This window comes from Ursus arctos, unplaced genomic scaffold (assembly GCF_023065955.2).
Source record: "Ursus arctos isolate Adak ecotype North America unplaced genomic scaffold, UrsArc2.0 scaffold_1, whole genome shotgun sequence".
In the NCBI taxonomy this organism is placed as follows: Eukaryota; Metazoa; Chordata; class Mammalia; order Carnivora; family Ursidae; genus Ursus; species Ursus arctos.
In genome coordinates this window covers 36,437,884-36,451,254 of record NW_026622763.1, presented here as the reverse complement: position 1 = coordinate 36,451,254, position 13,371 = coordinate 36,437,884, and the positions used below count along the sequence as shown (strand labels likewise).

Below are 13,371 nucleotides of genomic sequence, written 5' to 3'. Positions count from 1 at the left end.
GGTTCCCAAGTCTACACATTCCCATTTAGCTGGTAGAGGGTGTAACTTGACCATCGGGGGTTTTATTCTTCCCCAGGCAATTTTTTTTTTAAGATTTTATTTATTTGAGAGACAGAGCAAGCACAAGCAGTGGGGAGGGGAAGTGGGAGAGGGTGTAGTAGGCTCCCTGGTGAGCAGGGGGCCCAATGTGGAGCTCAATCCCAGGACCCTGAGATCATGACCCGAGCCAAAGGCAGACGCTTAACTGACTGAGCCACCCAGGCACCCTTTCCCAGGTAATTCTAAGTTGCAGCAAAGTTTAGCAACTACCACTCTGGAGGGAGGTGTGTAGTTTCTTGATGTTAAATGGTGACGTTACAATTACAATTATTTTTCCTTTTTAAAGTAACTTCTTTTTCAGTGGTTCCCATCTGGTAAGCTTTTAGAATATACTTCTTCCTGGCCTCGCCCTCAAAGATTATGATCCAAATGGTCTGGAATAGGACCAGGAGACAGCTTAAAGCTCTGCAAATGATTTGGGCGTATATTCAGGGTTGAAATCCCCTGTATCAAGAGAACACAATGGAGTACTTGCTAGCTGGAGGCTTAGCTATTTTGTGAATCTTTCTGAAAATTCTGGATGCTGGTGGAAGAAAGGGAGGTTTTCATAGTAAAGCTGATTCCTTTAGTACCCAGTAGGGAAGTTGAAGGGCAAAGATTTCCAGCTGTCCTTGACAGGGAAGGTTTACACAGGAGACCACTTCTAACTTTACAAGTCTATCTTTCCTGTCCCTGCACTCTTCTGAAGAGTTGAAAAAAAAAATTGCCTTCTATTTTTTGAGATCTCCGGGTTCTGTTCATCGCTCCTATTTTCATCTGGACTTACCATTTCCTTTGTCCCTATTGTCTCTACCTTCTCAATTGGGCTCTATTCCTTAAAGTTTCTCCTAAGAAGGCACTTAAGCTAGTGAGTTTTAAGAATTCACAGGTCTCTCAGGGTGCTCAGGCCTTTCAGACATTAGAAAGGGGATTTTTCACTGACTGACAAATTGGATTGCATGAAAACACCTCTCCCAGTTTCAGCTACTATTCTCGAATTGGCCTGAAGCAATTTCTCATGAGTATCTGTTGGCAAGTTGGGTGTTATCTAGGTCTCATTTCCATCAGACCTCTCATCGCTTTCCTTTGCTTTCCTTCCATGGAGTATCACATGGTCATGAAACTGGCCGCTCATATTTTGGGATTTGTGAGAACACCTGCCATCTAATTTTGTGGTCAGTGTTTTCCATCAATTTTTGGTTTTGCTATCCTGGATGCTCGTTCTGTTTTAATTATGTCACTGCTGCCACTATTTTTTTCCCCCAATTTCCAAGATAGACAGATTTGGGGGACTTCATGAAAAGAATCTTGTGCTATTTGGGATATGTTCTAACTATTCCACAAAGTGGTTTGTTAATTTCTAGACATGTAATATTCTGTCCCTTAGGATATAGAAGGGGCTAAGAAGGTACAAAATAGAAACTCAAGTCAAATTGGGTGAGGTTGGCTAGACTTGGGATCTAGATTAAAAACAAATAGGAGTCAGTGGCTTAGAACAGCTGTCAGAATGAGATGGGGTGACTACCACTACCACCACCACCAATAATAACTAGCAATCATAATTGTATGTGCCATGTGCTGTTCCAAGCACTTATGTGTAGCAGGTAATATTTACTACTAACCTATTACCCCCATTTCATAAATGAAAAAATTATTAAGATACAATGAAGTTAAAAAGTTTGTACAAATAAAGAATTGAAAGTTATTATAATCCTGACATCCAGATAGGCAGGCAGTATTTGTCAGAAAGGAGGTGTGGAAGGAGCAAGTAAAGGCGGGGTAGTAGCTAACCAGAGTAAAGGTTACAATAGGTCATGCAGACAATGGTGAAGACACATGGAACAAGAAACATGAAAGCAGGCTGGGATCAGACCTAGGGGACCAAGTCAAGAAGACAAGCTGCTGAATGCCACACTGTTGGACTGAGGCCATGTAAATAATTTTGGCTATGGCCAGGATGACATTAGACACAAATAGGATGGGGCACAGAATGTCAGGAACAGGAATATCAGTAGCCAACTAAAATAAATAAATAAAAGAGACACTTCATCTAGATAGAGACAATATCAAAATGTTTATGTCACTAGGCCTATAATACTCAGACTAAAAAAAAACTCCATGCACACTTAGAAGGCAGGCTAGTGTACATCAGGTTGTTCTCAAGTCAATGAACTCAACACTAGGAAATCTGCTCTATTCTCTTCAAAATAGAAAAATGGTCACTAATGTGTACTGACAATCCTCATCAAGCAAATCTTACTGCAAAGGATAAGATATTGGCATACAGGAAGTTTCAATCTATGCACCTTAGTTTTGAGATGCAAAGGATGATCTGATTTAGGATGATCTTGTGTGATTTTTTAATTCAGAACCTTTCTAAGAATACCCTGGGACCTCATAGAATGTTGTCTAAGCAAAAAAGTGAATTTTAGGAAAGACCTTGATCTTGTCACTGGTACCATATTATCTGACAATACCAATTACTTGGTCATGCCATTAATTCTGAGAAAAACCGAGGCAAACAACCACTGCTGATCTTCACTCATTAGAAATTCCTTACAGATTCTGTTTTATTACCTGTATCCACATAAATAGAGCACACCGGAAGTTCTCAGATCTGGAAAATTCTTTTAAATCATTCTTTATGTTATGGTACAGCTTTGAATATGTGGCATAGGGCCAGCATAGTTTTAATTGTTGTCTGCTTTGAGATTCCTTTGTTTACACATAATCTTTTATTGCTTGAAAACAATTTTTAATGACATAAGATTGAGAGTATTTTTCCCACTTGTGTTTTTATGTTTGAAATCAGCAAGCCTTTTTCTAAATGTTTCTACTCAGCGGCATCGCTGGTAATGTTCTTACCACTTACATAGTTTGTTCATTAGCTTTTGCTCCCTCTGCTGGATTGTAACAGCAAGAAACAATGAAAACTCTCAATTAAAAGAAAAAGGGGGCATATACTCCGCCTCACCCTCATACCTTTGCATTTCAAAACCAATATGTAAAATCCATTCTAAAGATAATAATCTAAACTTAAACTAGCTTTTTTTTTTGCTTTAATTACTCCAACACATGCTTACCCTTCAATTGCACATTGTTACTCATTATCATTATTTTACATATGTCGACCTCCTTTGCTCTCTCTTTACTTGAAAAGAAGAAAATAGGCACATTTGCAGTGAATTCCAGTTTAATGTTAATGTTTCCATATTATAATTGTTCTAGTGAATACGCATTTAAGTATATTTTCTCTTTACCAAATTGTACATAAATCGGAAGGATGAGTGCAAAATCTATATATTTAACAAATCCAAGCTTACTGTTTACATAGACCTGGGTTTCAAATGCCCTGTTAGGGCCCCAGGGTGGCTCATTTGGTTAAGCATCTGACTCTTGATTTCGGCTCAGGTGATGATCTCAGGGTTGTGAGACTGAGCCCCGCGTAGGGCTCTATGCTGGGGATGGCGTCTGCTTAGGATTCTCTCTCACCCTCTCCCTCTGCCTTGCCTGCCCCCCTTCAGGCACTCTCTCTTTCTCTCAAATAAAATAAATAAATAAATAAATAAATAAATAATAAACAAACAAACAAATGTGTGTATACACACACACACACACACACACACATAAATACCTTGATTAATGATAAGATTTAAAAATTCTGATTACATGATATACTAACCCTTGTCCAACACATACACAAAGTAAAGAACATAGAAAACTGACCATTTTCATTTATTTTGGTGGATAACAAAAATAAACAAGAATACTGGGAGAATTCAATAAATGCCCAGCGGGCATATAGTTTGCCATCATTGTGCCAATATCTACCTGAGTAATAAAATTAGAATTGGTTCTAGTCTAATTACCAGAAGTGTGAAGTAAAAAATATTTTTTCAGGTGATAAAGTCACTCACTTTGTTCACGATGGGGCTACACCGCCCAACAGTCTTTAAAATTAACTTCCGATGAAAAGTAACATCTTTTTTTTTCCCCTGTACATAAAGCATGTTCAGTTAGCCTACGCTGAAAATTAGCTACTGGGTCACGAAGAGTTTGCGGAATAGAATTGTGGGCAAAGAGAATGAGCGCATTAATGTCAGTCATCTAAAATGAGGTTTCCTCACTGGTTATCCTAGTGAAAGGTCAGGAAGACTGTGAATCTATAAATAGATCTGATTACCAACAGAGGGTAAATCTCTAAGCGTTTTAGCGTCTACATTTGGCAGTCACGGATTGTACCCTTAATCTCTGCAGCCGAACAGCTTCAAGTGCCTATTTTTAGTTACATAAATTTGCTTTTTAACAACATTTATGGAATACAGTACCAGTATGTACCAGAACCCTAACTAGCTGTCATGGTTAAAGGGTACAAAAGGAAAAAGGAATTCTGAGGTTGAGAAGGCAGCCTGAAATGCAGAGACTAATGTCTAAACATCTCTGAAGCAAGATGTAAATTGTAAGCCCCAAGAGTTAAGTCACTTGGTTACAGAAATCCACTTCTCCCTGTTGTCCTACATAGCTCACAATACATTTTTTTTTCTCAAAATGTTGGCTTGTCATAGGCCCCCAAATTCGAAGCATTGTGACTTTAGAATCCCGTTTTTCAATCCTACTGTACTTGAATTCGCCTTTATATTTACAAGATCAAAACCTGACATGTTTAATCTATATAAGCTAAGGGGCTGGTTAAGAAAGAATTTAATGCTGCAAAAAACTTGACTTCCTTATTCCATTATGATATGCTTACTGAGCCTAAAAGGCACATGCTTCATTAAGCTACTTAAAGGTTTTAGTTCAAAGCAATTGCACAGCTTTTAACTTCCCATTGGAGATTGCATGTAATTCATGGGCTGCTTAAAGAAAGTTTCAATTAGCTGAATAAAATTCAAACATAACAAATTAAGATACTGATATCAAAAATTTTCCTAATGATTATTTTGGTGATGATACAGGATAAGGAGAAACTGAATATCATATTTGCATCTTCCAATACAGCTAAGAAGGTTATAAAGAGAAACTGACAGAGAAGAGTCTACATTCACCACTATACTGCAATATAAAATAATAGGCTTGGAACAACACCAAAACTTAAGGAAATTGTAAATTGTTAAATCTTACCAATTTCATTTTAAATTAAGCGATCAGTACATATGAAAAATATATATACCACAAACAATTTGTTGTCTTGATAAGTAGGTTGGACACCTGATACCACTTTGCGGCTCTAACTATCTGAAAAAAAAAATACCTTCATATAGAAAGATAGCTTTTCAGTTTCTTCTAAAAATGGTTAATGGCAGGCAGGCAGTAAGAAAAAGCTTTAAGTAAATATCTGTTGCCCATTAACAGTTCATCCCAAACTCATTATCAAAATGTCCGTCTTAAATTATGTATACATGACTATGCAAAATCAAATTGGGAAGTAGTGCTTGGTAAAATTGTCCTTCTGTTTCCATGGAAACAGATGCTGGATTGCATCTCTTTAAGGCTGGTTCTAAAGTGGAAAACTACAGCACATTAATATCCTACAAAGTATAAAACTTAACACATCTCACAGATTTTTTTGAATTTATTAGGGGTTTTGAAGCAGCAGTTTATAGCATGACTATATCCTTCATGTAGGGCACCTTTTATTTCTCTTTTTTTTTTTTTTTAAAATTTATTTATTTGGGAGAGAGAGAGAATTTCTTTTTTTTTTTTTTAAGATTTATTTATTTATTTGGGAGAGAGAGAGAGAGAGCACGGGGGGGGGGTTGGGGAGGGGTAGAGGGAGAGGGAGAGAGAATCTCAAGCAGACTCCCCAATGAGCACCAAGCCCAACCCAGGGCTTGATCCCATGACCCCAAGATTGTGACCTGAGCCAAAATCAACAGTTGGATGCCTGACTGAGCCACCCAGATGCCCCTATTTCTCTGAATTTCTTAACTATTTGTTTCTTTGTTGCCATCTCTCCTGCTGCCTTTCAGAAGAATGGCTTAAGAGTAAAGGGCTTCGCTTATTTGACTTTGCGTCCTTAGCCCGTAACGTATAGGTTCCAACTCTACCTCTTATTTAACAAAAGCATTTTGAATAAATAAACTATAAAAATACAAGCTATTTTGTCTTTCTAGCTTAAAGAAAAAGTGAGCATTAGTGTCAGACTAACATCTATTTGAATTCTGACTTTAATAGTGAGCTCAATGACCCATAGGTGAATCACATAAACTTGCTACATGTCAGTTTCCATTTTAAAGCGGGGTCATAACAAAACCCAAGTCATGGAGTTGAGATTTTTAAATAATATAATTGTTATAAAGCATCTAGCATAATGTTGGACTTAAAAGAAATCAGTACGTGGTGGCTATAATAATTACAATAACTATTACTACTGGTGCTGCTACTACTGCTTGCCAGGCACTGTGCTAAATGTTCTAGATCTTCAATCATTGCTATATCCCTTTAGGATTATATTCACATTGCCAACAGGGACCAGAGAGGATACCTAGAGCCACTCAGGTCCTAAGCTATGAGGTCAGGATTTAAACCTTCCTCTGCTTACCTCCAAGGCCTGGGATTTTTTTAATACAATGAGCTGCCTCTTCTCAGATATGTTTCAAAAACCCAGAAAGGTACAGTCTTTCTTTCAAACTATTTCTGCACATTAAAATATGGCCCCCTGATCTATCACAGAAGACAGCTAATTCATGGGGCGCCTGGGTGGCACAGCGGTTAAGCGTCTGCCTTCAGCTCAGGGTGTGACCCCAGCGTTATGGGATCGAGCCCCACATCAGGCTCCTCTGCTATGAGCCTGTTTCTTCCTCTCCCACTTCCCCTGCTTGTGTTCCCTCTCTCGCTGGCTGTCTCTATCTCTGTCAAATAAATAAATAAAATCTTAAAAAAAAAAAAAAAGAAGACAGTTAATTCAACAGATGACTGGATTAAGAAGTTGTGGTCCATATATACAATGGAATATTACCCAGCTATCAGAAAGAACGAATTCTCAACATTTGCTACAACATGGACGGCACTGGAGGAGATAATGCTAAGTGAAATAAGTCAAGCAGAGAAAGACAACTATCATATGATTTCTCTCATCTATGGAACATAAGAACTAGGAAGATCGGTAGGGGAAGAAAGAGATAAAGAAAGGGGGGGTAATCAGAAGGGGGAATGAAACATGAGAGACTATGGACTATGAGAAACAAACTGAGGGCCTCCGAGGGGAGGGGGGTGGGGGAATGGGATAGACCAGTGATGGGTAGTAAGGAGGGCACATATTGCATGGTGCACTGGGTGTTATACGCAACTAATGAATCATCGAGCTTTACATCGGAAACCGGGGATGTACTGCATGGTGACTAACATAATATAATAAAAAATCATTAATTAAAATAAAAAAATAAAAAAAAAATCAGTAGGCTGAACAAAGGAATTTGCCCACACTATATTTTTACTTTTTCAGGAAGTCGGTTAATTAGGCTCCCTTGATGTAGTGCAGGAAACCACAAAATTGGATTTTTAACATGGAAGTAAACATCTAGGTTCTGTTTTAGAGTCCTTTCTCAGGAGTCACTCTGGTGGCCCCAGAACATTTCTAAAAAGCCCTCCTTACTCATATCTGTTTTGTTATAGGCCCTGGTTATACTTTTAGAAAAAGTAATCAATGTTCACTCATCAGCTGGGTCCCGACTGCAGCGGGAGTAACACTCTAAGAATAGAAACATGCCCTTCTTCTTAGGGTGCAAGTCAGGTTCACAATTGTTCAAACAAACTTTTCAGTAAAGAAATGAAAGTACTAGATATTGGGGATCTTCAGAAGCACTAGATCATAACAACTAGCATATAAACAGTGTTCTGGTTTAAAGAGCACTCACATCATCCATGTATTGAATATAAATCCCTGTAACAGTGCTTAAATAGAAATGTTACATTGTTTGAAAACAATGGTAACAACCCTCCCTGTTAAAAAAGAGCAATCAAAAATTAAAAAAATAAAAAATAAAACCCTGAGACACAGGACTATTAAGTAACTAGAGTCACACTTAGAAAGTTGTATACAGTGTGGGGGTGGCTCAGTCAGTTAAGCAGCCAACTCGATTTTGGCTCAGGTCATGATCTCAGGGTCTTGAGATCAAGCCCCATGATGGGCTTTGGGCTCAGCGGGGAGTCTGCTACTTTCTCTCACTCTCTCCCCCTTTTCTTCTGCCCCTCTTCCCCATGCTCTCTCTAAAATAAATAAACAAATCTTAAAAAAAAAAAAAAAGTCACACATTCACTGTTATGACACCGGAATCTCTGCACTACGTTATTCAGATTAAGGTTAAAAGAATGATTCTGTAAAGAGATATTTACATGGCTAATAAGGAAGAGGAGATTTGACAACTAGAGCAGGGATGTGGACACAGAAAAGCAGCCTTTAAAAAACAATTCTGCTAGGGGTCCACTCAGTCTCAGTATTTTTTGCTTCAATTATTTTCTAGTTAATCATAAATAAATTATGTTTATGGATTAAAGTGACAGAGTAGATAAAGTTACAGATTGTTATTTTTGGCAAATGAACCAAAAAAGTGTTGTAATGTATGCTACACATTTTCAGATATTCTATTATGACCTAAGAAAATGGCAATTTCAATCTAAGGACAAACTTAATTAATAATTATCTTCCAAGTGCATTGTATCATTTCTGTCAAAATGCTTTAATTACAACCAATATTAAATTAGTTTTGATTCCCAAAACTGATCCCTATTAAGTGGGAAATTACAAATTTGGGACATATAATTCATAAAGGGAATGGTTCTTATTTTGAGCAACTGAATATATATTCTGAATATGTTTATATAGTCATAATGAAGCCAACTATGTATTTTTACAGATAGTAGATATTTTGGAAAACATATTAAGGAGGGCACATAATGTAACGAGTTCTGGGTGTTATGTAAGACTGATGAATCATTGACCTCTACCTCTGAAGCCAATATTACATTATTTGCTAATCAACTGAATTTAAATTAAAAAATAAAAAAATAGATATTTTGGAAAACAGTGGTAGAGGATCAATGATTTTCAAAGGGCCTACAAAGTCAACACGATTTTAACAACACTAAGATATTACTTGCGGTTTTCACTTTCACTTCTCATGAAGTACAAGGAGTCTCTCAGAGGCTACATGTTGTGTGATATTACAGCAGACTGAATACCAAAACAGACTCCAATTAACTTCTATTAGGCCAGACAGTAATGCAATTGACAAAAATATAATTGATGCTAATCTTACTATTTGATTTTGCTTTGGAAAATATATTTATTTTTAAAAATTCATTACTTAACATGTAATGGATAACATTTTTAATGAATTAATAAATGGGTTTTACAGTTCTCAGGTTTAGTTTCAATACATTAAATATTAATAGTTTTAACCCACTTAAACCAAAGCTCTTGGGGTTCACAATAAATTTTAAGAGTGTAAGGTCCATATAACTAAAAAGTTTCTGAACTGTTGGTAAAGAAATAAGAAAATACTATTTAGTCTTAAACTATCCCCTTACTTTGGCAAATCCCAATGATAAAGACCTTTCTGGTCCTTGAGACCATAAGTGACTTGAGAAGTTATTTAAAATAGATTTAAAAACCCTGAAAGCATTTTATTCATAACATAAAAAATATTGAGCTCCTTAGAAATTGCTCCATTTGCAAAATATATTTATAACTTAACCAAAATAAATAATTCATACCTCACCAAGTGAGTAATAACGTCTTGGGATCTGGGAGTCCGGATAGATGTTTTCAAGGTACCAAGAAAAGGGCTTACACTTCAGATTTTCTCTTAGTGTTTTTCTGACTGACACATCTCCATAATCCACTTTGACAACACCTGGAATTTTTCAGAGAAACACACAAATCAGTTTGTGCTATTTTCGATTTAGTACGGTTTCACTCTGTTTACTTTGCTAGCAGTGTTTTCCCCTCTATAATTATAATGCCATCAAATTCAATTGCATATGCAGCTGCCACTACACTGATTTTCTTACTAGCAACCAATTAGTACATGAAATAGATATAAAAAACAGCTTTTCCTTTGGTTATGACTTTTCAAAGGCAAATATTTATCACCAAGTACTTATACTTCGTCGATGGAATAATTAATCAAATAAATGTAAGTTGGTATTAATTTAGCATCTCATAATCAAAGCTTAACTGGGCTGTGTGATAATGTGGCTGTTTCTCTTTAATAAAAATTCTAATCCTCATATTTTCCTAGTGTCTTTTATTCGCCACAATAGATTTCATGATAAATTTATAGAAATATAATGCTCACAATGAATACTTATGTGTTCTAACTTCTCTCTTCTTCTTGAACTTATATTCTATCTAGGTTTACCACAGACCTGATTTTTCTTTATTTTTTTTCCTGTATTGTTTTATGAATTAATGTGAGCCACCTCAAGTTCTTGGATAAGTGAGTTAATAAATAAGCTAAAATGAAATGGCTTTTACACACATGTGTACTTTAATTACTTAATTTCAATTTATATAATAGCAGAATATATGAAATTAAAAGGAATATTTCCATTGATGATCATAAAACGATGCTTTCTAGTTGAGAATTAAAAACAACAGTGCTACTAATTTTTATATAAAAATACCATGGTGACATAATCTGCTCATGACTATCAATATTAAAAATGACTGGAATGACTAAATAATTGTGAGAAGATTGCATTTCTTAGATTATTTTTGACAAGGTCTGTGTTTAACATGTTTCTTTAAGACAAGTAAGCAACCAGATTTGGGCACAGGGGGGAAAAAAGCCCAATATTTAGTATATTCTATCCCAGGCAAACAGCAAAACCTAACAATCATTCTATAAGACAACGAACAATTGTTTAGACAATGCAGACATCTGTAACTAATGCCATTATTTGAGTCACTGTATTCAAAAGTGGCAACACTCTTAAAGTTCATCACCTGTTAGTTTTCCCCTTGCCCCACTGTTCCTTAAAAATTCTTCTTAATTTTTGTTTTTCCAAAATTAAATGCCTTAGTGTTGTTAGAAAGCATCCTGATGATGCTTAAGCAGACAAACCATTTCCTTTTAAAAGACAATATTGATTTTTCTAGCTGGTGTTTAGACAGAAAAGAACAAGGTCTTTGGGCTTTTTAAACACATAAATATTTGCTTTCAAAATAATCCTATTCAGAACTTGCAATCTGGAGTGCAACCTTCAAAAGAAGAGGCTGGAAAACATTTACAAAATAGATCACTACAAGAAGTTCTCTTTGTGTTAAGTGTTATATCAATTGCAATGATCTAATATATAGTCTTGAAAATCATCTAAAGAGATTCCATTGAACCCAGAGGGAAAAAAGGGGGGGGCACTCTACCTTCAGAGGACTTAATTTGACAATCTGTTTTACTGTTCTATTTCATTTTTGAGGTGGGCAAACTTAATTGAGATAGCTTATTTAGATATCAGCATCTTTTCTTTTTCATCATTATAATAGTCCTGACTCTGGAATTTTTTCCTAGGAGGTTTTTATGAGTTTTCTGGTGGGAAAGGAGTCTGAAGATTCATTTGCAGATATTTTACATTATATAAGAGAAAATATTAATTGCCTACATCAGATTTGGCAAAGATTTGGTTGGTATAAAATGACAGATGCTACTGAGAAAAGCTAAAACCTTCTTATCCTACCACTTCTAAGCCACCCCTTGGCATTGCCACTATAACATGAGTTTTGCCTTGGTCCTAGATAATTACTTAGTTACTGTTTTAAAAAAAGCACAAAAATACTGTGGGCTTATCTTAATATTTTGATAAGGATTTTTCCCCCCTGTAGCTATATTTTCCTACATAGAAGTGAAATACTATGAGGGTTAGTATTCAAAATATATAAAGAACTTATAAAACTCAACACTGAAAAATTAAGGCAGAAGACACGAACAGACATTTCCCCAAAGAAGATGTACAGATGGACAACAGACACATGAAAAGATGCTCATCGTCCCTTATCATCAGGGAAATGCAAATCAAAACTACAATGAGATATCACCTCACACCTGTCAGAATGGCAAAAATCAAAAACGTAAGAAACAAGTGTTGGTGAGGATGTGGAGAAAAAGGAACCCTCTTGCACGACTGGTAGGAATGCAAACTAGCGCAGCCACTGTAGAAAACAGTATAGAGTTTCCTTAAAAAGTTAAAAATAGAATTGCCGTAACATCTAGTAATCACACTACTGTGTATTCACCCGAAGAATATGAAAATACTAATTCAAAGGGTACATGCACCCCTATATTTACTGCAGCACTATTTATAATAACTAAATTATGGAAGCAGCCCAACTGTCTATCGATAGATGAATAGATAAAGATATGGGTGTGTGTGTGTGTGTGTGTGTGTGTGTGTGTGTGTGTGTCAATGAAATATTATTCAACCACAAAAAAGAATGTAATCTTGCCATTTGCAATGACTTGGATGGAGCTAGAGAGTATAATGCTAAGCAAAATAAGTCAGTCAGGGAAAGACAAATACCATATGATTTCACTCATATGTGGAATTTAAGAAACAAATGAGCAAAGAAAAAAGAGAGAGAGAGGCAAACCAAGAAACAGACTCTTAACTACAGAGAACATACTGATGGTTGCCAGAAGTGAGGTTAATGGGGGATGGGTGGAATAGGTGATGGGGATTAAGGAGGGCACTTGTGATGAGCAATGAGTGATGTATGAAGTGCTGAATCGTACACCTGAAACTAATGTAACACTGTATGTTAACTATACTGGAATTAAAATAAAACCAAAAAAATTAAAAATATAAACAACTATTAGTTGAGCCCTAAAAAAACAAACGAGATATTATGTGAAAGACAGCAGTAGTCATCCAACATTCGTATATTTTTCCACATTTCTCAGCTCCTACAGTTAGGCAAGGGCATTGACTGCTTCTGGCCAATAAACTATAGGGGAAAGGGACAAATGTCACTTATCTTTTTTTTTTTTTTTAAGATCTCATTTTTAAGTAATCTCGACACCCAACATGGGGCTCGAACCTACAACCCTAAGATCAGAGTTGCATGCTCTACTGACTGAACCAGCCAGGTGCCCCCAAAGTTCTTTATATCCCTTTATATTTTTTTTCAAGTTTTTATTTAAATTCTAGTTAACACATAGTGTACTATTGGTTTGAGGAGTAGAATTCAGTGATGGATCACTTAACATAACCGTCAGTTTGTTCTCTATAGTTAAGAGGCTGTTTCTTGGTTTGTCCCTTTTTCTTTTCCTTTGCTCATTTGTTTTGTTTCTTAAATGC

At 36.1% G+C, this 13,371-nt stretch overlaps 1 protein-coding gene and 1 long non-coding RNA gene across 2 annotated transcripts in view; one reads left to right on the top strand and one right to left on the bottom strand.

The window, feature by feature from the left end:
- Positions 1-13,371, bottom strand: part of GALNT13 (polypeptide N-acetylgalactosaminyltransferase 13) — a 467,481-nt gene that overhangs the window by 41,195 nt on the left and 412,915 nt on the right. The window contains exon 9 of the mRNA XM_026492778.4: positions 9,793-9,932. Within this exon, the coding sequence (XP_026348563.1) occupies positions 9,793-9,932 (140 nt within the window). The remainder of the gene's footprint in view (positions 1-9,792; positions 9,933-13,371) is intronic.
- Positions 1-13,371, top strand: part of LOC113250875 (uncharacterized) — a 95,117-nt gene that overhangs the window by 45,564 nt on the left and 36,182 nt on the right. The window lies entirely within an intron of this gene.